The following is a 25,424-nucleotide window of genomic DNA, read 5'->3' on the forward strand; positions in this document are numbered from 1 at the left end:
TTGCCAGAGGAGTCTATGCAAAGTTGCATGATCTCTTAGCACTTGCTGAAGCAGCTGGACCAGTCCAAAGCAGGTATAGCCTTCTATGTGCTGGAGGAAGTTCTCCACTGCAGCTTCCAATGACTCAAAACAAATCCCATGCGTACTGATATGTGGGAACACAAAGAAGTCGTAGAAGGCTAGGTCTGGACTGTACAGCGGATGACCAAGCTCTTGGATGCGTTCATGGGCCAGAAAAATCTTGCCTGGACTTGTGGGCAGGTGCGTTATCGTGATGGCGAAGGGCACCGCGAGTGTGAGTTCTTGGACGGCACCTGGAAATGGCTTCCAGCACTTACGGCAGGCATTGGTTGACGTACCAGTCCCCAGTGATGGTGAGATGCTGCACAAGTGGTATGGGCCACAAAAACAACCACCATCTGCTTGGACACTTCTGTGGTGGCCCACCCCCAACTGGGGTCCACTGGGCTGACTGCTATTTGATCTTGGGGTCAAAATTGTAGATGCAGGATTTATGGTCACTGATGATATCCCACACTGAGTTTGAGCGACAACAATCAAACCTGGCCAGTATGTTGAGGCACAAAGTCACCCGAGCCTCCTTCTTCTCTCGAATCAGCTGAATGGCCACCCAGTGTGAAGGAACTTTGCTCAGATCAAGATTTTTGTGGAGTATCAAGCGGATGAATCCATATGAGATGCCTATCTCCTCTAATTGGGCCACAGTCACCCTGGCGATCACCTCAACTATGTCCTGCATTGCAGTAACGTTGTGCTCTGTGATTTTGGCCACAGGTCAGCCGCAGTGCTCGTCTTCCAAGAACTGCCTCCTGCGCCGAAATTCTGCAAACCACTAAAACACAGTGGTTCAGGACGGTGCTTCCTCCCCAAAAGCAGCTCACAGTCCGCAAAAACTCTCCTGCTCTTGCAGATCACTGTTGTAGTCGCAGAAGATCATGGCTCTCCAGTTTACCTTTTTACCTGTCCATTGGTTCTGCTACTTCTTATTTTCCCTTAAAGGGAATGTGGCATTTGTTAACGTCAGGCTCTTTGGGGGCGATTTAATTCAAGACTACGGCCACAATGGGCCATTTTTGTATGGTACACCACTGCTAGAAACATTGGCACTTCTTCTTTGCACCTATAGAGGAGCTCAGAAAAAAGTAGAGATGTTGAGCCTACAGGTATATGGCATATATGTGCATCACCGAACTACGCAGCGATGTTTGGGAGCACATTCCGCTGACTTGAGTCGGCTCCTTATTTACATAATATTATTAAATAAGCTGTGTACAAATGAAAAATATTTAATCTATAATAAAATACAAATGTAATCAGCGCTCTACTTATCTAGATATTAGGAGGGTGGCAGCAATACGTGATTGGGGCTAAACCCAAAGCCTCCAGAAAATTAATAAATGACGTTACCAGGGTTTCACAACTGCGCCTGTATGAAAATGATGTTAATATTATGAAAAAAAGGGGGGACAGTAAATGGGATATAAATGTTTAATCTACTAATATAAGTATTACAAAGCCATAATTTGCATACATGCAAACTAGTGAAGAAAAAGAAATAAGTAAATAGAGTAAAATAGTAATACTACAGGTAAATGCAAACAAAATAAATATAAATAATAAATGATATGGTATAGGGTAGGTCAAATGAAAATTCTGAGTCCAAAGTCTAGTGTAAATAGAGTGTGGCGTCCCACCTCTTTAATCACACTGATGTGGTTCTGTACTAAGTGGAATGATACAACACAGTGGGAATGGAAGCTCTAATAATGAATTGGAACTTGGGGTTGGAGAGTCCGTTACAGATGTTAAAAGTTCTCCTCTTTTCAGAGGCAGGTTCTGGTCCGGTCGCGGTAACAACACTAAGGGGTACCCCTGACTGGATAGCGGAGGGACAAGGTGACCAGGGGATAAGTTAACTAAGTCCGGAGCAAATAGTTAACTTATCCCCTGGTCACCTTGTGGGACGCCACACTCTATTTACACTAGACTTTGGACAGAATTTTCATTTGACCTACCCTATACCATATCATTTATTATTTATATTTATTTTGTTTGCATTTACCTGTAGTATTACTATTTTACTCTATTTACTTATTTATTTTTCTTCACTAGTTTGCATGTATGCAAATTATGGCTTTGTAATACTTATATTAGTAGATTAAACATTTATATCCCATTTACTGTCCCCCCTTTTTTTCATAATATTAACATAATTTTCATACAGGCGCAGTTGTGAAACCCTGGTAACGTCCTTTTTTAATCTATAATAGTTTGGGAAAATACACATTAATGTGTAGCTGCTCTGGCTAGACAAGACGAGAGCGAGAAGCGGCTGGGATAGAGACGTTAATGGATTTAGCACAGTCCAGTAGGGAAGCATATTTCAGAGAAAGACAAATGCTACAAGCAGAGGTCAGGCCTTCCTGTGCCATGCTGCCAGACGCTGGGAAATGTAACGTAGCAGAGGGCAGAGAGGTTACCAGCAACAAAATAACACAGGTTAGATAAAGGAAAATCACACATTTAAAACAGCCATGCATGTAGCAACTCCATCCACACCTAGAAAGCAAACCGAGCTTCTTGCAACACAAACACCTGAAATCAGAAAGTATTAAAAACCTGTAACAAAAGCTGTTCTCATGCTAAAGTCATCTAATCTGTGCCGAAATACCCAAAAAGTATTTACTCTGCAAATCTATGCTGGAGCGCCTTTCATTGAATAATACAAGTCTGTAATCACTATTATCATCATCTATTGTTCTGTGGATATGGGTCGTTGGGTCGACACAACTTAGGTCGACCACTATAGGTCCACAAGCATTAGGTCGACAGGGTCACTAGGTCGACATGTACTAGATCGACAGGTCAAAAGGTCAACATGAGTTTTTTTACTTTTTTTGGTGTCGTTTTCTTTGTGAAGTGACGAGGAACCCCAATTAGTGCACCATGTTCGCTCGCCATGCTTCGGACAAGGTTATCGTTCCCAATTGTAATCCACGTGGATCGTAAAGTATGAAAAAGTCCAAAAATGTTAAAAGAATGTGAAAAACTCATGTCGACCTTTTGACCTGTCAACAAGTGGGAATAGTCCCTGTTGGTCGGCATGCCGACCGTTGGGATAGTGAGTGGGCGGGATGTAGGTGCCAGTATTGTGACCAGCGTTCTCCTGACCGCCAGTCACATAACTACATCCCATAATAAATGACCAAAACTAATGATAAAACACAACTGTTTAAGTAAAGATGTTAAAACAGCAGTATAATTAGGCGGAAAATGTCAAGAAGAAATGAGATACTACATAAATGAATTCATGTGCCTTAATATGTACCTGAGTAACTCTGTTTGTATAACTGGGAGTAACTTCCTTTGGGATATGCGTTCTGTCGCCTTTCCAAAATCCGAGGAAAACAGCCAACTACGGTCATTGGAACAAGGAGCATCTACTAACACCTGTGGCATAAAATATATGGTAAGCAACAGAGAACATTATAAGTCCTGTGTACATATAAACATACCGTAATAAAAAATGTGACCTAGATATCTTTCTACTGAAGCTGAATGCAGAACATTTTAAGTTTTATATTGCCAGGTGCGCTGGTACTTTTCCAAATGTACACAATGTGCTGTAATCGTGAAGGAAAAAAATTAAATAACTTGACAAATCTGACCAGCAATAAAATATAAGAAAATAATAAGTTTAAAACACATGGTTTTCCATAGACGGTAAGAATTAATTCTGTACTATAGTGAGAACAAACCGGTCATCACAGTCTGGATTTTCTATATATATATATGTAATACCCAGCAATTTTATTAAATCACTCCATCCCAACGTTTCGGGGCCATGACGCCCCCTTTTCAAGGAGATACGGAGTGAACCGGAACAGTATATATTTAAAGAAGTGAGTGCCAATTCGCCTGCTCTATATATATATATATATATATATATATAGTAAGCTTGGGAGCAGGGCCTTCCTACCTCTGTTTGTTTATTACCCAGTTTTGTTGTTTCATTGTGTCCAATTGTAAAGCGCAACGGAATTTGCTGCGCTATGTAAGAAACTGTTAATAAATAAATAAATAAATAAATATCTCTATCTATCTATATATGTATGTAGAGAGAGATCAGTGGTCAGGGGTAAAAATGAAATTCCTGGGGGAAATGGATGGTCGCGCTGCCGAGAAACAGCCCAGTCCCTCATGCCTGCCTGTCCTGCGCTGTCCTGTCCTCACGCCCGCGGCCCGCCAACCCACACACAGAACTTGAAGTATTCTGTGGCTGACCACTGATGGAGTTCCGCAGGATCAGACAGTGGCCCACATGACAGTGGGAAATTCCCACTGACATTACTGAGGTGAGGATGTGACCATCTGTCTCCTAAATGTCGTGTCCCCCCCTTCATCCATCTTTCTTACATTCATTCTGGTGTTTTGGAAAGAAACTGTTAATTAACCCATTCATTGCCAAAAAATAATTGGCGAAAAATAATAATAAAATAAATAAAAAATATATACATACACACACACACACACACACACACACACACACACACACACACAATTTCAGAAATGCCATATAAACAGTGATAACTAGTATATACAGTATGCACAATAATATATGATTTCCATCCTTTCTAATCAAGGGATAACGTCGGTGTATCTAAATATGTTTTGGGGTAAAAGGTAAAAAAAGTTCCCTGATAGATATATATATATATATATCTATATATATATATATATATGCAGTCAGGTCCATATATATTTGGATACTGACACAATTCTGTTATTTTATCTGTTTACCAAAACATATTCAAGCTACAGTTACAGTTATATAACGGATATGGTTTTAAAGTGCAGGCTCTTTAATTTGAGGAAGTGTTTTGGAATTACTGCTGTTTAATATGTAGCTCCTTCTTTTTCAAGAGACCATAAGTAATTGGACATTTGACTCAAAAGCTGTTTCATGGGGACGCAGTTAAATTCCTGTCAGTCGAAATCCCGGCGGTCGAAATTCTAACACCCATTGAAAATAAGAATTTACTCACCGGTAATTCTATTTCTCGTAGTCCGTAGTGGATGCTGGGAACTCCGTAAGGACCATGGGGAATAGCGGCTCCGCAGGAGTCTGGGCACAACTAAAAGAAAGCTTTTAGACTACCTGGTGTGCACTGGCTCCTCCCACTATGACCCTCCTCCAAGCCTCAGTTAGGATACTGTGCCCGGAAGAGCTGACACAATAAGGAAGGATTTTGAATCCCGGGTAAGACTCATACCAGCCACACCAATCACACCGTATAACTCGTGATACCATATCCAGTTAACAGTATGAAACATAACTGAGCCTCTCAACAGATGGCTCATAACAATAACCCTTTAGTGAACAATAACTATGTACAAGTATTGCAGACAATCCGCACTTGGGACGGGCGCCCAGCATCCACTACGAACTACGAGAAATAGAATTACCGGTGAGTAAATTCTTATTTTCTCTGACGTCCTAGTGGATGCTGGGAACTCCGTAAGGACCATGGGGATTATACCAAAGCTCCCAAACAGGCGGGAGAGTGCGGATGACTCTGCAGCACCGAATGAGAGAACTCAAGGTCCTCCTCAGCCAGGGTATCAAATTTGTAGAATTTTGCAAACGTGTTTGCCCCTGACCAAGTAGCAGCTCGGCAAAGTTGTAAAGCCGAGTCCCCTCGGGCAGCCGCCCAAGATGAGCCCACCTTCCTTGTAGAATGGGCTTTAACTGATTTAGGATGCGGCAGTCCAGCCGCAGAATGCGCCAGCTGAATTGTGCTACAAATCCAGCGAGCAATAGTCTGCTTAGAAGCAGGAGCACCCAGTTTGTTGGGTGCATACAGGATAAATAGCGAGTCAGTTTTCCTGACTCCAGCGGTCCTGGAAACATAAATTTTCAAGGCCCTGACTACGTCCAGTAACTTGGAATCCTCCAAGTCGCTAGTAGCCGCAGGCACTACAATAGGTTGGTTCAAGTGAAAAGCAGATACCACCTTAGGGAGAAACTGGGGACGAGTCCTCAATTCTGCCCTATCCATATGGAAAATCAGATAAGGGCTTTTAAATGACAAAGCCGCCAATTCTGATACACGCCTGGCCGAAGCCAAGGCCAATAACATGACCACTTTCCACGTGAGATATTTCAGATCCACGGTCTTAAGTGGCTCAAACCAATGTGACTTTAGGAAATTCAACACCACGTTGAGATCCCAAGGTGCCACTGGAGGCACAAAAGGGGGCTGAATATGCAGCACTCCTTTTACAAATGTCTGAACTTCAGGTAGTGAAGCTAATTCTTTTTGGAAGAAAATCGACAGAGCCGATATCTGTATATTAATGGAGCCTAATTTTAGGCCCATAGTCACTCCTGCCTGTAGGAAGTGCAGAAATCGACCCAGCTGAAATTCCTCTGTTGGGGCCTTATTGGCCTCACACCAAGCAACATATTTCCGCCATATGCGGTGATAATGTTTTGCTGTCACATCCTTCCTAGCCTTTATCAGCGTAGGAATGACTTCAACCGGAATGCCCTTCTCCATCAGGATCCGGCGTTCAACCGCCATGCCGTCAAACGCAGCCGCGGTAAGTCTTGGAACAAACAGGGCCCCTGCTGTAGCAGGTCCTGTCGGAGCGGCAGAGGCCAAGGGTCCTCTGAGATCATCTCTTGAAGTTCTGGGTACCAAGCTCTTCTTGGCCAATCCGGAACCACGAGTATTGTCCTTACTCCTCATTTTCTTATTATTCTCAGTACCTTTGGTATGAGAGGCAGAGGAGGGAACACATAAACTGACTGGTACACCCACGGTGTCACTAGAGCGTCCACCGCTATCGCCTGAGGGTCCCTTGACCTGGCGCAATATCTCTCCAGTTTTTTGTTTAGGCGGGACGCCATCATGTCCACCTGTGGCCGTTCCCAACGATTTACAATCAGTGTGAAGACTTCTGGATGAAGTCCCCACTCTCCCGGGTGGAGGTCGTGCCTGCTGAGGAAGTCTGCTTCCCAGTTGTCCACTCCCGGAATGAACACTGCTGACAGTGCTAGCACGTGATTTTCCGCCCATCGGAGAATCCTTGTGGCTTCTGCCATTGCCGTCCTGCTTCTTGTGCCGCCCTGTCGGTTTACATGGGCGACCGCCGTGATGTTGTCTGACTGGATCAGTACCGGCTGGTGTAGAAGCAGGGGTTTTGCCTGACTTAGAGCATTGTAAATGGCCCTTAGTTCTAGAATATTTATGTGTAGGGAAGTCTCCTGACTCGACCATAGTCCTTGGAAGTTTCTTCCCTGTGTGACTGCCCCCCAGCCTCGAAGGCTGGCATCCGTGGTCACCAGGACCCAGTCCTGTATGCCGAATCTGCGGCCCTCTAGGAGATGAGCACTCTGCAGCCACCACAGCAGAGACACCCTGGTTCTTGGAGACAGGGTTATTAGCCGATGCATCTGAAGATGCGATCCGGACCATTGGTCCAACAGGTCCCACTGAAAGATTCTGGCATGGAACCTGCCGAAAGGAATTGCTTCGTAAGAAGCCACCATCTTTCCCAGGACTCGCGTGCAGTGATGCACCGACACCTGTTTTGGTTTCAGGAGGTCTCTGACTAGAGATATAAAATTGTTGGATATAAAAAGGCACACCTTGACTAAGTTTATCCGTTTAAACAGACACCAAATGGTGTCGGTTCTCTATATGGAAGTCCACAAAGGGAAATAAAGTCCAGCTGTTTGTTGGAAAGCAATAGATGGTAATAGCCGTAGTGTTAATACTGGAAGTGAATGATCAGTGCAGTAGACATCCCATAATAATAAATTGGGGGAGTGATCCAGTGTTATTTATTGTTCAATTACCTCTCCTTAGGTGGGCTGGTCCAAAGCCGAGCGTCCTCGGCGATGTGTCCTGCAATGCCCACTGTGCGAATGCCGCAGGGGAGAGGGAGCCGTGGATTCACTGTAAAGTGTATGCCGTGTGCTGGTTTATCCGGCTGACGGGGAGCCGTATGTTGATACGGGCGGCTCGAGAATTCAGATCCGCGGCTATTCTGGGATCTCTGTGGAGATGAAGGACGGCTTGCGGGGAGAACAAACCCGCTAATGCTTTCAAATCGGATACCTCGGCAGGTGTGCAGACAGGAGGCGTGGCCTAACTAGTTTCGTCACGTGACCCGTGACTTTCTCAAAGGAATATACCAGCCTCAATCTGGATCCACTTTTAAAGCAGGATAATTAGTTAATTATGTACAGGTGTAAACATTCATTGGATTGCTCCTAGCTAATTACATACATCGGCTCTCAAGGGATACAAAGCTGATACAAATATCCAGCTGTGCTGAATTATAATCCCAACACTTTAAAAGTACTAAAAATGTGTCTACATTAATTCAATATAATATAAAAACGCTCAGAAAATTAATAAACTTAATAATAATAAAACATGATAAGTAATGATAAATAAATAAAATAAAACAACAAAGAATGAAGCCAAGGGGCGCAAAGTAAAAATAATATTGGTAATAATAATATTTTAACCAAAGGGTCTAAAATTATATTAATTATATTAATAGAACTATATAATAATATATGCAAATATGTGTTATGCAAATACGGATAGAAAATATATAATAAAAGAATGACAATAAAAAATAATAAACATTGCTCAAAATATTGGTCACAGTTAGAATCGAACCAGGATAACTTAAATTTACCAACGCATAGGATAATACCACTATGCCACAGAGGCTGGGATAGAGGGTAATCAACATTTGAAACATTTAAAAAATATTATGATAGCATGTTTATAAAGGGGTCATAGGTTATAATAGACCTCCCAAGGTTAAACAATAGCGTTAGCACGGTCATAGAGAACGAATAATAATAAAGAATAAAAATAATAACATAATAATATAAAGTAAACAATGATCAAAATATTAATCACGGTTCGAACGTGAAGTTGAACCGGAATAACTTAGGTTTACTAACACGACGGATAATACCACTCTGTCACGGAGACTAGGGCAGAGGATTATCAATATTTAGAGTATGCTATAATGACGTGTTTATAAAGGAATCATAAAATGTGAAAATAAAATAAAGTAAGTTAAAATAAACCTCTCAAGAATGAATATTAACATTGGCACAAACATGGAGAGAGAGTAATAATAATAATAATAGGAATAGGAAGGGGGGGGGGGGGTTTGGAGGCAGGGCAATTGTTGAAAAATGGCTTAAGAATCTAATTCAATAGACTCATAAATAACACTGGATCACTCCCCCAATGTATTATTATGGGATGTCTACTGCATTGATCATTCACTTCCAGTATTAACACTACGGCTATTACCATCTATTGCTTTCCAACAAACAGCTGGACTTTATTTCCCTTTGTGGACTTCCATATAGAGAACCGACACCATTTGGTGTCTGTTTAAACGGATAAACTTAGTCAAGGTGTGCCTTTTTATATCCAACAATTTTATGTCATCTTTTACTGCTATTTTATGCTTTTTCATTAATAAATCAATTTATATACATACATCGGTTCTCCTAAAATTGTACTGTCCTTTCCCTGATACTTTGCGCAGCTGATCTTGTCTGTTTCTATATTCTCCAACCAAACACCCACATAGTGTTTTTCAGCCGCGCATGTATCAGGGTAATTTGATTATTAGCCTCCTGCAATTGAGGCGCTGTAGAAGCAGTCTTCTGTTTTTTCTCTCTGACTAGAGATGACAGCTCCTTGGCTTTCTCCTCCGGGAGAAACACTTTTTTCTGGACTGTGTCCAGAATCATTCCCAGGAACAGTAGACGTGTCGTCGGAACCAGCTGTGACTTTGGAATATTCAGAATCCAACCGTGCTGGTGTAGCACCTTCTGAGATAGTGCTACTCCTACCAACAACTGCTCCCTGGATCTCGCCTTTATTAGGAGATTGTCCAAGTACAGGATAATTAAAACTCCCTTTTTTCGAAGGAGTATCATCATTTCCGCCATTACCTTGGTAAACACCCTCGGTGCCGTGGACAGTCCAAACGGCAGCGTCTGGAATTGGTAATGGCAATTTTGTACCGCAAATCTGAGGTACTCCTGGTGAGGATGATAAATGGGGACATGCAGGTAAGCATCCTTGATGTCCAGGGATACCATGTAATCCCCCTCGTCCAGGCTTGCAATAACCGCCCTGAGCGATTCCATCTAGAACTTGAATTTTTTTATGTATGTGTTCAAGGATTTCAAATTTAAAATGGGTCTCACCGAACCGTCCGGTTTCGGTACCACAAACAGTGTGGAATAGTAACCCCGTCCTTGTTGAAGTAGGGGCACCTTGACTATCACCTGCTGGGAATACAGCTTGTGAATTGCCTCTAGCACAGCCTCCCTGCCTGAGGGAGTTGTTGGCAAGGCAGATTTGAGGAAACGGCGGGGGGGAGATGCCTCGAATTCCAGCTTGTACCCCTGAGATACTACTTGCAAGATTCAGGGATCCACCTGTGAGCGAGCCCACTGATCGCTGACATTTTTGAGGCGGCCCCCCACCGTACCTGGGTCCGCCTGTGGAGCCCCACCGTCATGCGGTGGACTTGGAAGAAGCGGGGGAGGACTTTTGCTCCTGGGAACCTGCTGTTTGTTGCAGCCTTTTTCCCCTACCTCTGCCTCTGGACAGAAAGGACCCGCCTTTTCCTCGCCTGTTTCTCTGGGTCCGAAAGGACTGTACCTGATAAAACGGCGCTTTTTTAGGCTGTGAGGGAACATGGGGTAAAAAAGCTGACTTCCCAGCTGTCGCTGTGGAAACTAGGTCCGAGAGACCATCCCCGAATAACTCCTCACCCTTATAAGGCAAAACTTCCATGTGCCTTTTGGAATATGCATCCCCTGTCCACTGCCGAGTCCATAAGCCTCTCCTAGCAGAAATGGACAATGCACTTATTTTAGATGCCAGTCGGCAGATCTCCCTCTGTGCATCTCTCATATATAAGACTGAGTCTTTTATATGCTCTATGGTTAGGAGAATAGTGTCCCTGTCTAGGGTGTCAATATTTTCTGACAGGGAATCTGACCATGCAGCACTGCACATCCATGCTGACGCAATAGCTGGTCTAAGTATAATACCTGAGTGTGTATATACAGACTTCAGGATCGCCTCCTGCTTTCTATCCGCAGGCTCCTTTAGGGCGGCCGTATCCGGAGACGGAAGTGCCACCTTTTTAGACAAACGTGTGAGCGCTTTATCCACCCTAGGAGGTGTTTCCCAACGTGCCCTATCCTCTGGCGGGAAAGGGAACGCCATTAGTAATTTTTTAGAGATTACCAATCTTTTATCGGGGAAAGCCCACGCTTCTTCACACACTTCATTTAATTCTTCAGATGGGGGAAAAACTACGGGTAGTTTTTTCTCCCCAAACATAATACCCTTTTTAGTGGTACCTGGGTTTATATCCGAAATGTGTAATACCTCTTTCATTGCCTCAATCATGCAACGAATAGCCCTAGTGGACATTAGATTAGACTCATCATCGTCGACACTGGTATCAGTATCCGTGTCGACATCTGCGTCTGCCATCTGAGGTAGCGGGCGTTTTAGAGCCCATGATGGCCTTTGGGCAGGCACGAGCTGAGAAGCCGGCTGTCCCGCATTTGGCATGTCGTCAAATTTTTTGTGTAAGGAGTCGACACTTGCACGTAATTCCTTCCATAAAACCATCCACTCAGGTGTCTGCCCCGCAGGGGGTGACATCACTTCTATAGGCATCTGCTCCGCCTCCACATAATTTTCCTCATCAAACATGTCGACACAGCTGTACCGACACACCGCACGCACACCGGGAATGCTCTAACAGAGGACAGGACCCCACAGAAGCCCTTTGGGGAGACAGAGAGAGAGTATGCCAGCACACACCAGAGCGCTATATAATGCAGGGACTAACTGAATTATGTCCCCTATAGCTGCTATAATATTTACTGCGCCTAAATTTAGTGCCCCCCCTCTCTTTTTTACCCTTTTCTGTAGTGTAGACTGCAGGGGAGAGCCAGGGAGCTTCCTTCCAGCGGAGCTGTGAGGGAGAAATGGCGCCAGTGTGCTGAGGGAGATAGCTCCGCCCCTTTTTCGCGGACTTTTCTCCCGCTTTTTTAAGGATTCTGGCAGGGGTAATTATCACATATATAGCCTCTGGGGCTATATATTGTGATTGTTTTGCCAGCCATGGTGTTTTTATTGCTGCTCAGGGCGCCCCCCCCCCCCCCCCCAGCGCCCTGCACCCTCAGTGACCGGAGTGTGAAGTGTGTATGAGGAGCAATGGCACACAGCTGCAGTGCTGTGCGCTACCTTGGTGAAGACCGAAGTCTTCTGCTGCCGATTTTCCGGACTTCTTCTTGCTTCTGGCTCTGTAAGGGGGACGGCGGCGCGGCTCCGGGACCGAACACCAAGGCCAGTTCCATGCGGTCGATCCCTCTGGAGCTAATGGTGTCCAGTAGCCTAAGAAGCCCAAGCTAGCTGCAAGCAGGTAGGTTCGCTTCTTCTCCCCTTAGTCCCTCGTTGCAGTGAGCCTGTTGCCAGCAGGTCTCACTGTAAAATAAAAAAACTAAAATATACTTTCTTTCTAAGAGCTCAGGAGAGCCCCTAGTGTGCATCCAGCTCGGCCGGGCACAAAAATCTAACTGAGGCTTGGAGGAGGGTCATAGTGGGAGGAGCCAGTGCACACCAGGTAGTCTAAAAGCTTTCTTTTAGTTGTGCCCAGACTCCTGCGGAGCCGCTATTCCCCATGGTCCTTACGGAGTTCCCAGCATCCACTAGGACGTCAGAGAAATGCCGGCGATCGTAATCCCGACTGATGCCCACAAACCCCATTTGGGTGGTGGTCCACGCCACCACCCGAGGGGGATTAGGTGTCACTACTGGGCCCGAAGGGCGTTGAGCACAGAGAGCCCATGAGCGAACACACTGCGCTCGAGTTTGGGATTTCGAACACCAGGATCCCAACAGTCGGGATTTCATACTGAACCAGTTTCATGTACAGATAAAGCTATTCCTTTGTCATTTATTTCTTAATTTTTCTATCAATTAAGCAGCCAAAATGTCTGGAGTTGATTCCAAGGGGGTATCCAACTATCCACAGTCAATGGCCGCAGGTAATTGTATTGCCGGGGGCTATCCAATTATCCCCGATGCGGCGTGCTCATCCCCCTGATTCCGGCACTTATCGGGGGTTCTGTGAAACCATCGGGACTCACGCACTGTGCACCACTGAATCAAGCCCAATGGGTGATTGTGTTAAAGGTTTTGGACACAGACTGGATGTGGGGAGCAGAGGACAGCTGTGACTAGCAGTAACTGTACCTAACCATGGATTTACCAGCAGTCCAGGATCAGGATGTGGGAACACATTCACAATGTGGGCCGCTGTGTGCTCAGTAACAAGGTGACCGTCTCTCTGAGATCCTACATGAGAGCTGATGTGTGGGAGTATGTGTTGCCACTGGGGCCCTTTGTATTGTGCTGCTTGTATAAAGTGCTTGCAACACAGCTTCCGTCATTTAAAAATAAGACATAACTGCCTTAAACAATACGAACCTTGTCATATGCATTGGCGTGTAACCGTCCCATTATCCTTCCATCCATTTCTGAGGTGGTGATGGCACCCATGTGGGACAATGGCACAAAGGATTCCAATGTCTGCTTCAGCCACCGTGATCTATTGATATCTGGCTCGTTACAATGAAGGTGCCCTGGGCAAAACGATTCCATATGTAATTAAACCCAAGCAGAAAATAAAGCCTATTTATAACTATCTGGCAGTAGCATACATTTTTCACAATGTTGTCATTATTTTTCTTCCTGCGGATGTTATTTTTTGACTTCGTTCTAAATAGCTTAAATATATTAATAAGGAATGCAATTAGTTACATATTAATGCAAAGAGTAATTCCTTCCCTACTGCATCTAGATCCTTATACTGTAGGTCCTGTTTTTGTTCCTAAATGCATTTTTACTTAACTTGATGTAAGTAAAGGCCCCCCACACTTATGCAACGGATGGTCACAATTCCCTGATCCCCTGACGCCTGTTTAGGAGAATCGGGGATATTCAACATGCTGAATTTCCCTGATTTGCACACCCCGACCTAAACTTAATTTTAACATGCCATACTTCCCTGGTTCCCTGACGAATCGCCGATCATCGATGGCAGCCAATCAGCATTTCTGATCAGCACATTCTGCAAAGACTGCAGAAGGGAGCAGGCCAGCACATATAAACATACGTGTCAAGTTGTATGTACCATATGTGCTGGCTTCCTTACACAGGCACACAGTGCTCAGCCTATCTTCAATAAGCCTGCCCTCAGACTACCATTGGCTGGTGGTGGGCTTACTGAAGGGGGTGGGCTTACTGAAGTCTGGGGGTGGGCTTACTGAAGATAGACAGGCTGAGTACTGTGTTTCTGTGTCCCATGCATGCTGTGGCAGCTGCTAATCCCCGTGTAAGGAAGCCAGCACATATGTTACACAACTTGACATGTACAGTATGTTTATATGTGCTGGCCGGCTCCCCCCTTCAGTCTTTGTTCGGCCCGCCGCTGGGCGCAATTGAGCGGATCGGAGGATTAAAGAGATGCGTCTCATATGTATGGGCCCGTTAGCTTGTGTGTTATGGTGAGTTTGGTCCTTTTTGCTATTCATACAGTAGCTTTGTATTGTAACACTGTTTTGACCATTTCTATCAAATGTTTGTGTGTGTGTGTGTATCATAGGAACTAGACCCATGTATATGTTCCCACCAACCTTTAACAGTTAATCTAAAAAATAAGATTTTAAACCTACCGGTAAATCTATTTCTCGTAGTCCGTAGAGGATGCTGGGACTCCGTAAGGACCATGGGGAATAGACGGGCTCCACAGGAGACATGGGCACTTTAAGAAAGAACTTGACTCTGGGTGTGCACTGGCTCCTCCCTCTATGCCCCTCCTCCAGACCTCAGTTAGAGAAACTGTGCCCAGAGGAGATGGACAGTACGAGGAAAGGATTTTTGTTAATCCAAGGGCAAGATTCATACCAGCCACACCAATCACACCGTATAACTCGTGATAAACTACCCAGTTAACAGTATGAAAACAACCACATAGCATCAGTCCAAGACTGATGAGCTATAACATAACCCTTATGTAAGCAATAACTATATACAAATCTTGCAGAAGTAGTCTGCACTTGGGACGGGCGCCCAGCATCCTCTACGGACTACAAGAAATAGATTTACCGGTAGGTTTAAAATCTTATTTTCTCTAACGCCCTAGAGGATGCTGGGACTCCGTAAGGACCATGGGGATTATACCAAAGCTCCCAAACGGGCGGGAGAGTGCGGATGACTCTGCAGCACCGATTGAGCAAACAGGAGGTCCTCCTCAGCCAGGGTATCAAACTTATAGAATTTTGCAAAGGTGTTTGAACCCGACCAAGTAGCAGCTCGGCACAGCTGTAGTGCCGAGACCCCTTGGGCGGCTGCCCAAGAAGAGCCCACCTTCCTAGTGGAAGGGGCCTTAACCGATTTTTGTAACGGCAATCCTGCCGTAGAATGCGCCTGCTGAATCGTGTTACAGATCCAGCGAGCAATAGTCTGCTTTGAAGCAGGGCCGCTAACTTTGTTGGCTGCATACAGGACGACCAGTGCTTCTGTTTACTGATCCTAGCCGTTCGGGCCACGTAAATTTTCAAAGCCCTGACCACATCAAGGGACTCGGAATCCTCCAAGTCACGTGAAGCCACCAGCACGACAATAGTTTGGTTCATATGAAAGGATGAGACCACCTTAGGCAGGAATTGAGGACGGATCCGCAATTCCGCTCTATCCATATGGAAAACCAGATAAGGGCTTTCATGTGATAAAGCCGCCAGTTCCGAAAACTCGCCTAGCCGAAGCCAAGGCTAACAACATGACCACCTTCCAGGTGAGATATTTCAACTCCACTGTCTTAAGTGGTTCAATGTGACTTAAGGAAACTTAACACCACGTTAAGGTCCCAAGGTGCCACCGGAGGTACAAAGGGAGGCTGAATATGCAGTACTCCCTTCACAAAAGTCTGTACTTCAGGTAATGAGGCCAATTCCTTCTGAAAGAAAATGGATAAGGCCGAAATCTGAACTTTTAATGGAGCCTAATGTTAGGTCCAAATTCACTCCAGTTTGTAGGAAGTGAAGAAAACGGCCCAGGTGGAATTCTTCCGTAGGAGCATTCCTGGCCTCACACCAAGAAACATATTTTCTCCATATTCGGTGATAATGTTTAGATGTCACGTCCTTCCTAGCCTTTATTAGCGTAGGAATGACCTCATCCGGAATACCTTTTTCCGCTAGGATCCAGCGTTCAACCGTCATGCCGTCAAACGCAGCCGCGGTAAGTCTTGGAACAGACAAGTACCTTGTTGTAACAAGTCCTGCCTTAGAGGAAGAGGCCACGGATCTTCTGTGAGCATTTCTTGCAGATCCGGATACCAGGTCCTTCGTGGCCAATCTGGAACAATGAGAATTGTTCTCACTCCTCTTTTTCTTATTATCCTCAACACCTTGGGTATGAGAGGAAGAGGAGGAAACACATATATCGACTGGAACACCCATGGTGTCACTAGGGCGTCCACAGCTACCGCCTGAGGGTCTCTTGACCAGGCGCAATACCTTTGTAGCTTTTTGTTGAGACGGGATGCCATCATGTCTATTTGGGGTAGTCCCCACCGACTTGCAAACTGCGCAAAGACTTCCTGATGAAGTCCCCACTCTCCCGAATGCAGAGCGTGTCTGCTGAGGAAGTCCGCTTCCCAGTTGTCCATTCCCGGAATGAACACTGCTGACAGAGCGCTTACATGATTCTCCGCCCAGTGAAGAACTCTGGTGGCTTCCGCCATTGCCACTCTGCTCCTTGTGCCGCCTTGGCGGTTTACATGAGCTACTGCGGTGATGTTGTCTGACTGGATCAGAACTGGTTGATTGCGAAGTAAGATCTCCGCTTGACGTAGGGCGTTGTATATGGCCCTTAGTTCCAGGATGTTGATGTGAAGACAAGTCTCTTGACTTGACCAAAAACCTTGGAAATTTCTTCCCTGGGCGACTGCTCCCCAACCTCGGAGGCTCGCGTCTGTGGTCACCAGGATCCAGTCCTGAATGCCGAACCTGCGGCCCTCTAGAAGGTGAGCACTGTTTAGCCACCCCAGGAGAGATACTCTGGCCCTGGGGGACAGGGTGATCCGCTGACGCAATTGCAGATACGACCCGGACCATTTGTCCAATAGGTCCCATTGGAAGGCCCTTGCCGTATGGAATGGCTTAGTATGTTGCCACCATCTTTCCCAGAACTTGAGTGCAATGATGTACTGACACTTGTTTTGGTTTCAACAAGTTCATGACTAGAGTCATGAGTTCCTGCGCTTTTCCCTTCGGAAGAAAAACCCTTTTCTGGTCTGTGTCCAGAATCATGCCCAAGAAGGGCAGACGAGTTGTAGGATTCAGCTGCGACTTTGGAATATTGAGAATCCAGCCGTGTCGCAGTAACACATTCAGTGAAAGTGATACGCTGCTCAGCAACTTCTCCAGTGATCTCGCTTTTATGAGGAGATCGTCCAAGTACGGGATAATTGTGACACCCTGCTTGCGCAGGAGCACCATCATTTCCGCCATTACCTTGGTGAAAATTCTCGGGGCCGTGGAAAGCCCAAACGGCAACGTCTGAATTTGGTAATGACAATCCTGTACTGCAAATCTCAGGTACGCCTGATGAGGAGGATATATGGGGACATGCAGGTATGCATCCTTTATGTCCAGAGATACCAAAAAACCTCCCCCTTCTAGGCTGGCGATGACCGCCCTGAGTGATTCCATCTTGAACTTGAACCGTTTTAAGTAAAGGTTCAGGGGTTTTAAATTTAAAATGGTCTGAGCGAACCGTCCGGTTTCGGAACCACAAACAGAGTTGAGTAGTACCTCTGCCCTCTTTGAAGCAGGGGAACCCCTACCACCACTTGTTGCAGACACAATTTTTGAATCGCATGTAACACTATCTCCCTTTCCAGGGGTTGTTTCGGTAGGGCCGATTTGAAAAACCGTCGAGGAGGCTCTTCTTCGAATTCCAGCTTGTAACCCTGGGAAACAATTTCTATTGCCCACGGATCCACCTGTGAGTGGACCCAGACGTGGCTGAACAGTCGAAGACGTGCCCCCACAGGAGCTGACTCCCTCAGCGTCATGCGGTGGATATAGCAGAGGCCGGGGAGGACTTCTGTTCCTGGGAACTAGCTGTGTTGTGCAGCTTTTTCCCTCTGCCCTTACCTCTGGCAAGAAAGGACGAACCACGTGCTCTCTTGTTTTTATTGGAACGAAAGGACTGCATTTGATAATGAGGCGCTTTCTTAGATTGTGAGGGAATATATGGCAAAAAATTTGATTTACCTGCCGTAGCCGTGGAGACGAGATCAGAGAGGCCCTCTCCGAACAATTCCTCACCCTTGAAAGGCAACAACTCCATATGCACCCTTTAGTCGGCATCACCTGTCCATTGCATGTGCCACAGGACACGTCTAGCAGAAATCGACATAGCGTTGACTCTAGAACTCAGTAGACTAACGTCTCTTTGGGCATGTCTTATATATATATATATATATATATATATATATATATATATATATATAAAAAAAAGAACATCTTTTACATATAAATATATATCTAAATATATATATATATATATATATATATATTATATATACTAGGGACAATAACATGGTATCCTTATCTAGGGTTTCAATCTCCGCTGATAAGATATCTGTCTACGCTGCTACAGCGCTATAAACCCATACCGACACAATCGCCGGTCTGAGTAGTGTACCAGAATGTGTGTAAATGGACTTCAAAGTACTTTTACTGCATGCTATCTGCAGGATCTCTGAGGATAGCTGTAAAGTCAGCGCTACCTTTTTGGGTAAACGTGTCAATGCCTTGTACACCCTAGGGGAAGATTCCCATCATATCCTGGCCCCATTAGGGAAAGGATACTCCCTGAGAATTCTTTTTGGGAAGCTGCAGCTTCTTGTCTGGAGATTCCCGCTCTTTTTCTTCATGAGAGGAGGGAAATTTACCTCAGCTTTCTTCCCCTTAACATGTGTACCCTCGTGTCAGAGACAGATGAGTCATCAGTGATAAGCAAAACATCTTTTATTACAATAACCATATATTCAATACTTTTCTGCGTTTGGCTGTACTTTGCATTATCGTAGTCGACACAGGAGTCAGACTCCGTGTCGATATCAGTGTCTATGATTTTGGATAGTGAGCGTTGTGAGACTCTGAAAATCTCTATGACATAGGGACAGACATGGGTAGATTCCCTGTCTGTTCTCTAATAGTTTGTGTAATAATTCATCTTAGCCCTTAATTTCACATATCCAATCAGGCGTCGGCGTTGTCGACGGCGACACCACACACACACACATTTGCTCCATCTCCTCCATAGGAGAGCCTTTTACCTCAGACATGTCGACACACACGTACTGACACACCACACACTCAGGGAATGCTCTTCTGAAGACAGTTCCCCCACAAGGCCCTTTGGAGAGACAGAGAGAGAGTATGCCAGCACACACCCCAGCGCAATATGACCCAGGAAAAACACAGCAATTTAATGTTTACCACGTAGCGCTGTTATTATTATCTGCGCTGAATTATGTGCCCCCCCTCTTCTTTAAAACCCTCTCTTCTACCATGGTATAAGCAGGGGAGAGTTCGAGGAGCTTCCTCTCAGCGGTGCTGTGGAGAAAAACATGGCGTTGGTGAGTGCTGAGGGAGAAGCCCCGCCCCCTCGGCAGCGGGATTCAGTCCCGCTAAAAGTGTAAAATTGGCGGGGGCTCATGCATATATACAGTGTACAGCTGTATATATGCTCTCTTTTGCCAAATAAGAGGTTTATATTGCTGCCCAGGGCGCCCCCCCTGCGCCCTGCACCCTTACAGTGACCGGAGAATGTGAGGTGTATGGGAGCAATGGCGCACAGCTGCAGTGCTGTGCGTTACCTCAGTGAAGCTCACGAAGTCTTCTGCCGCCTTTTGAAGCCTTCTTTCTTCTCATACTCACCCGGCTTCTTTCTTCTGGCTCTGTGAGGAGGACGGCGGCGCGGCTCTGGGACGAACCGGTGTTCCGACTCCCTCTGGAGCTAATGGTGTGCAGTAGCCTAAGAAGCAGAGCCTATCATTTAAGTAGGTCTGCTCCCCTCCCCTCAGTCCCTCGATGCAGCGAGTCTGTTGCCTGATAATAAAAAACCTAACAAATATACTTTCTTAGCAGGAAACTCAGGAGAGCTCCCTGCAGTGCACCCATCTCCTCTGGGCACAGTCTCAAACTGAGGTATGGAGGAGGGGCATAGAGGGAGGAGCCAGTGCACACCCAGAGTCAAGTTCTTTCTTAAAGTGCCCATGTCTCCTGTGGAGCCCGTCTATTCCCCATGGTCCTTACGGAGTCCCAGCATCCTCTAGGACGTTAGAGAAATAAAATATATCATATACATATTTCAAGGATTAAAGGGCTTCGTTGAGTCTTACTATCACTATACTACAATGTTGAAGGTTTCCGGATGATAGATCTACACTGTCTAAGTAGACAGTCAATGGGTCGACCACAAATGGTTGACATGCTTTAGGTCGAAAGGTAGAAAAGGTCGACAGTGCTTAAGGTTGACAAGTACTAAAGGTCGACACACAAATGTCCAACACGTGTTTTGGGGGTTTTCACAACATTTGCTTGATGTACAATGTGGACTGCGATGGGGAATAGTAACCTTGCCTGAAGTGTGGCGAGTGCAGTGAGCCCACGAATGTCTACGTTTGTACTGATGGTGGTCACCGAACATGAAATATACAAGATTTAACCACAATAAAACGTGTTGACAATTTTTGATCCAGCTATTTTCATGGCGACCTTCTGACCCAGTCGACCTTCCATGTGTTGACCTTTTGTACCGGTCAACCTAATGCATGTGGGAGCAATATTCTACTTATCATTTCACTAGTAACTAGTGACATCCCTAATGAAGGAGGCTCTATTGGGGGAGATGTACAGTAACAAACCTTTAAGAGTGGAGGTGTTGACCAATCAGCAACCAATCAGATTTGAGCTATTCTTAATCTAGTACAATCTATAAAATAACAGCTAGAACCTGATTGGTTGATATGGGCACCAATCCAATTGTCTTCTTTAGAAGGTTAATAAATCTCCCTCATTGTGGCTCATGTCTCAAGTTCACTAGTTCCTTGTGAATTCATACGCTGCAATGTAATGAATATTCATGAAGTACCCGGAATGCCTCCACTGTAAGCAGGTGCACTTTAAGGTTATGATAACGAAGCTTATAGCTGTAACAAATATTTGTAATAGAATTATGATGACATTGCAACATTAAGGAACTATCAAGAACCTTGGAGCCATCATGAGACATATCAATGCACCTTGAAGCAAAAAAACAAACCAGAACAATTAACCAAAGGTAAATGCCTAAGACATTACTTAATTACACAGTAAAAATCTGGAAAGTGCTGATGCGGATGCTGAAAGTGGTCATGTTTCCTTCAGCTCATTTCCCCCTAAGATCCTACTAAGCAGTTCTGGCCTGACAGTGTGTAACATTAATCACTGCAGGAAAGAGGCACTTCGGATGCAGTTATCAGGAGGCTGTGCGAGTACAGAGCAATGATTCTGACAAGTGAGTTGATCTTGGCAGCTAGATAAGGACTATTGTCTCCCCTGCGCCTGGCTGACTCCACTATCACTCTCTCTAAAATGTCATTTCTAAGACTGTGATATGTCCATACACCAGACAGATGGCAGATAAGCTGTGGTCATATGCACATTTCTGCAGATAATATAGCAAAATGACTGAAAATGTACATTAATCTAAGAAAATAACATGGATTTTAAAATAAAATGCATAAAATTAACTGCTTTTGTAATACCCAGAAATGACCTTGGTTGTAGACCTTGGTGTAACTGTAATGGGTGCAGGGTGTGTGGTGCACACGGTACTTCATTCCAGGGGGTCTACACTGCACATCCTGCACCCATTCAAAATACCTACCTTTCTGTGGTCACGGCAGGGATCACTGGGAGCATATTGTTTCTGAAGATCTGCGCCGCAGAAACCACCGGAAGCATGGCACAGGCGCCATATTCCCGGAGATCTGGGCATGCTCATTACAGGAATCACAGGAAAAATGGTGCCCGCACTATGGCCCTCATTCCGAGTTGTTCGCTCGCTAGCTGCTTTTAGCAGCATTGCACACGCTAAGCCGCCACCTACTAGGAGTGTATCTTAGCTCAGCAGAATTGCGAACGAAAGATTCGCAAAATTGCGAATAGAAATTTCATAGCAGTTTCTGAGTAGCTCGACACTTACTCTGCCACTGCGATCAGTTCAGTCAGTTTCGTTCCTGGTTTGACGTCACAAACACACCCAGCGTTCGCCCAGACACTCCCCCGTTTCTCCAGCCACTCCTGCGTTTTTCCCAGAAACGCCAGCGTTTTTTCACACACACCCATAAAACGGCAAGTTTCCGCCCAGAAACACCCACTTCCTGTCAATCACACTCCGTTCACCAGAACGAAGAAAAATCCTCGTAATGCCGTGAGTAAAATACCTAACTGTTGAGTAAAATAACTAAGCGCATGCGCAGTAAGCGACTAATCGCAATATAGAGAAAATCGGCAACGAGCGAACAACTCGGAATGAGGGCCAATTTTGCCTAAGATTGGCGCATGCACAATAGACTCTTGGCATCTGCCAGGAGTATGATGGGGAAAACACCAGTGAGAGGGGGGGTGACCACTGATTGGAGCCTGCAAAGGGGCCCTCCCTTCTCTTAATGCACTGCAGATTGTAAATATACATGTGATTGTGCTGCAGGACCCCTTCCACACAGTGATGGCAGTCATTTCATGAGTTAAATACTCATGAGAAGCCCAAAAAATAGAATGTTGATACCTACCGGTAAATCCTTTTCTCCTAGTCCGTAGAGGATGCTGGGGTCCACTTCAAGACCATGGGGTATAGACGGATCTCGCCTTTATCAGGAGATCGTCCAGATAAGGAATTATATTGACTCCTTTTTGACGAAGGAGGACCATCATCTCCTCCATCACCTTGGTGAATACCCTCGGCGCCGTGGAGAGACCGAAAGGCAATGTCTGGAACTGGTAATGGCAGTCCTGAACCGCGAATCTCAGAAAAGCCTGGTGAAGAGGATAAATGGGAACATGTTGGTAAGCATCCTTTATGTCTACTGACACCATGTAATTCCCCTCCTCCAGACTGGAAATCACTGCCCTGAGTGATTCCATCTTGAACTTAAACCGTTTCAAGTCGAGATTCAGATTTTTTAGGTTTAGGATCGGTCTGACCGAGCTGTCCGGCTTTGGAACTACAAAGAGGCTGGAATAAAACCCCTCCGCTTGTTGTGACAAAGGTACCAGGACTATGACCTGATCCTGACATAATTTTTGAATTGCCGCTGTTACTGCCTCTCGTTCTGGAAGAGAAGCTGGCAAGGTCGATTTGAAAAATCGGCATGGGGGAACGTCTTGAAACTCCAGCTTGTACCCCTGTGATACTATCTGTAAAACCCAGGGGTCCAGGCCAGATTGAATCCAACCTTGACTGAACAGTTTCAGACGTGCCCCCACCCGAGCGGCCTCCCGCAAGGGAGCCCCAGCGTCATGCTGTAGATTTGGCAGAAGTAGGGGTTGACTTCTGCTCCTGGGATCCCGAAGATGCTGCGGGCTTCTTACCTCTTCCCCTTCCCCTACCTGCAAAGAAGGGGGAACCTCTGGACTTTCTGTATTTGTTGGGCCGAAAGGACTGCATATGAGAGGGATGTGTCTTTTTTGCCGGTGCAGGGGAATAGGACAAAAACGTTGATTTACCTGCGGTAGCCGCCGAGACGAACGCATCCAGTCTATCGCCAAACAAGGCCTCACCTTTATATGGCAGAGCCTCCATATTCTTTTTGGAATCTGCATCCGCGTTCCACTGGCGAATCCATAACGCCCGCCGAGCCGATACCGCCATGGTAGCGGCCGTTGAACCCAAGAGTCCAATATCTTTCATCGCTTCTAGCATGTATGCGGCTGCGTCTTTGATATTACCTAACTTCAGGAGTATCTCATCTTTATCAATCGTGTCAATTTCTGATGAAAAGTTGTCTGACTATTTTTCAATCGCATAACTCACCCATGCACAAGCAATCGTGGGCCTGAGCAGCGTACCATTGGCAACATAAATGGATTTCAATGTAGTCTCCATTTTGCGGTCTGCCGGCTCCTTAAGTGAAGCCGTGCCAGATGCAGGGAGAATTACCTTCTTTGTCAACCTGGACAGTGCACTGTCTAACACAGGGGGTGCCTCCCATTTTTTTCTGTCCTCTACCGGGAAAGGATAATCTATCTGAATCCTCTTGGGAATACGAAATTTCTTTTCGGGATTCACCCACACCCCTTCAAAGAGAGTATTCAGCTCGTGGGAAGGAGGGTAAGTGACCTTAGATTTCTTTTCCTTATAGAAATAGGCCTTCTCCTGAGGTACAGGAGAGGCTTCAGTAACTTCCAGAACCTCCCTTATAGCCACAATCATATATTGTATATTTTTAGCAAATTTATGATCTATTTCCCTGGAGTCACTATCGGCGACACAGGAATCAGTGTCCGTGTCGGTATCAGTATTCACAATACTTGAAAACGGTCTCTTATGTGACCCAGAGGGGTCGCCTGCAGATGGAAGAACAGAACCCTGAAAAATCACATCTTCCACAGATTTTCTCCAGCATTCTGCATGAGATTCAGACTTATCTAATCTCCTATTGATATGATGCATACTATCACGTATGTCTTTCACCCATGCAGGCTCTTGGTGTGTCGGCAGCGCCACCACATTACAACTCTGGGGGGTATATGCAATTGCGGTCGAATTCCCGAAAATGTCGAAAAACGGGACATTTTCGCCAAAAAAAAATTCGACAATGCAATTCAGTACTTTTCGACAAAAAAATGGACTTTCAGAATTCGACTTTTTGAAATTCGACATTTGTCAAATTCGACAATTCTGCAATGGTACAAATGCAGCAATTCGACAAAAGTATTTTCAATTGAAGTTTGTAAATTCGACCACAGTGCTTTTAGACAGTAAATTCATCATTTTCAATCCGCCACACTTTGCTGGCGGAATCTAATAAAAAAATTTAAAAACATGTTTTTTTTTGTGTTTTTTTTATTGGTAATAGCATATCTATTTATATTAGAAGGGATTAGATACTTGGTTTGTCTATTTTGGAGGCACAAGTATTATTTATATATTTAAAAAAATATATATTATTTTTAAATGGAATGTTAA

General features: G+C 45.1%; 1 protein-coding gene across 1 annotated transcript in view; it reads right to left on the reverse strand.

Annotated features, from left to right (window-relative positions):
* NSUN3 (NOP2/Sun RNA methyltransferase 3) overlaps positions 1-25,424 on the reverse strand; it is a 109,643-nt gene that overhangs the window by 43,150 nt on the left and 41,069 nt on the right. The window contains exons 4-5 of the mRNA XM_063956288.1: positions 13,599-13,753; positions 3,350-3,471 (exon numbers count right to left, since the gene is read on the reverse strand). Coding sequence (XP_063812358.1) covers positions 3,350-3,471; positions 13,599-13,753 — 277 coding nt within the window. The remainder of the gene's footprint in view (positions 1-3,349; positions 3,472-13,598; positions 13,754-25,424) is intronic.

This window comes from Pseudophryne corroboree, chromosome 2, assembly GCF_028390025.1.
Source record: "Pseudophryne corroboree isolate aPseCor3 chromosome 2, aPseCor3.hap2, whole genome shotgun sequence".
In the NCBI taxonomy this organism is placed as follows: Eukaryota; Metazoa; Chordata; class Amphibia; order Anura; family Myobatrachidae; genus Pseudophryne; species Pseudophryne corroboree.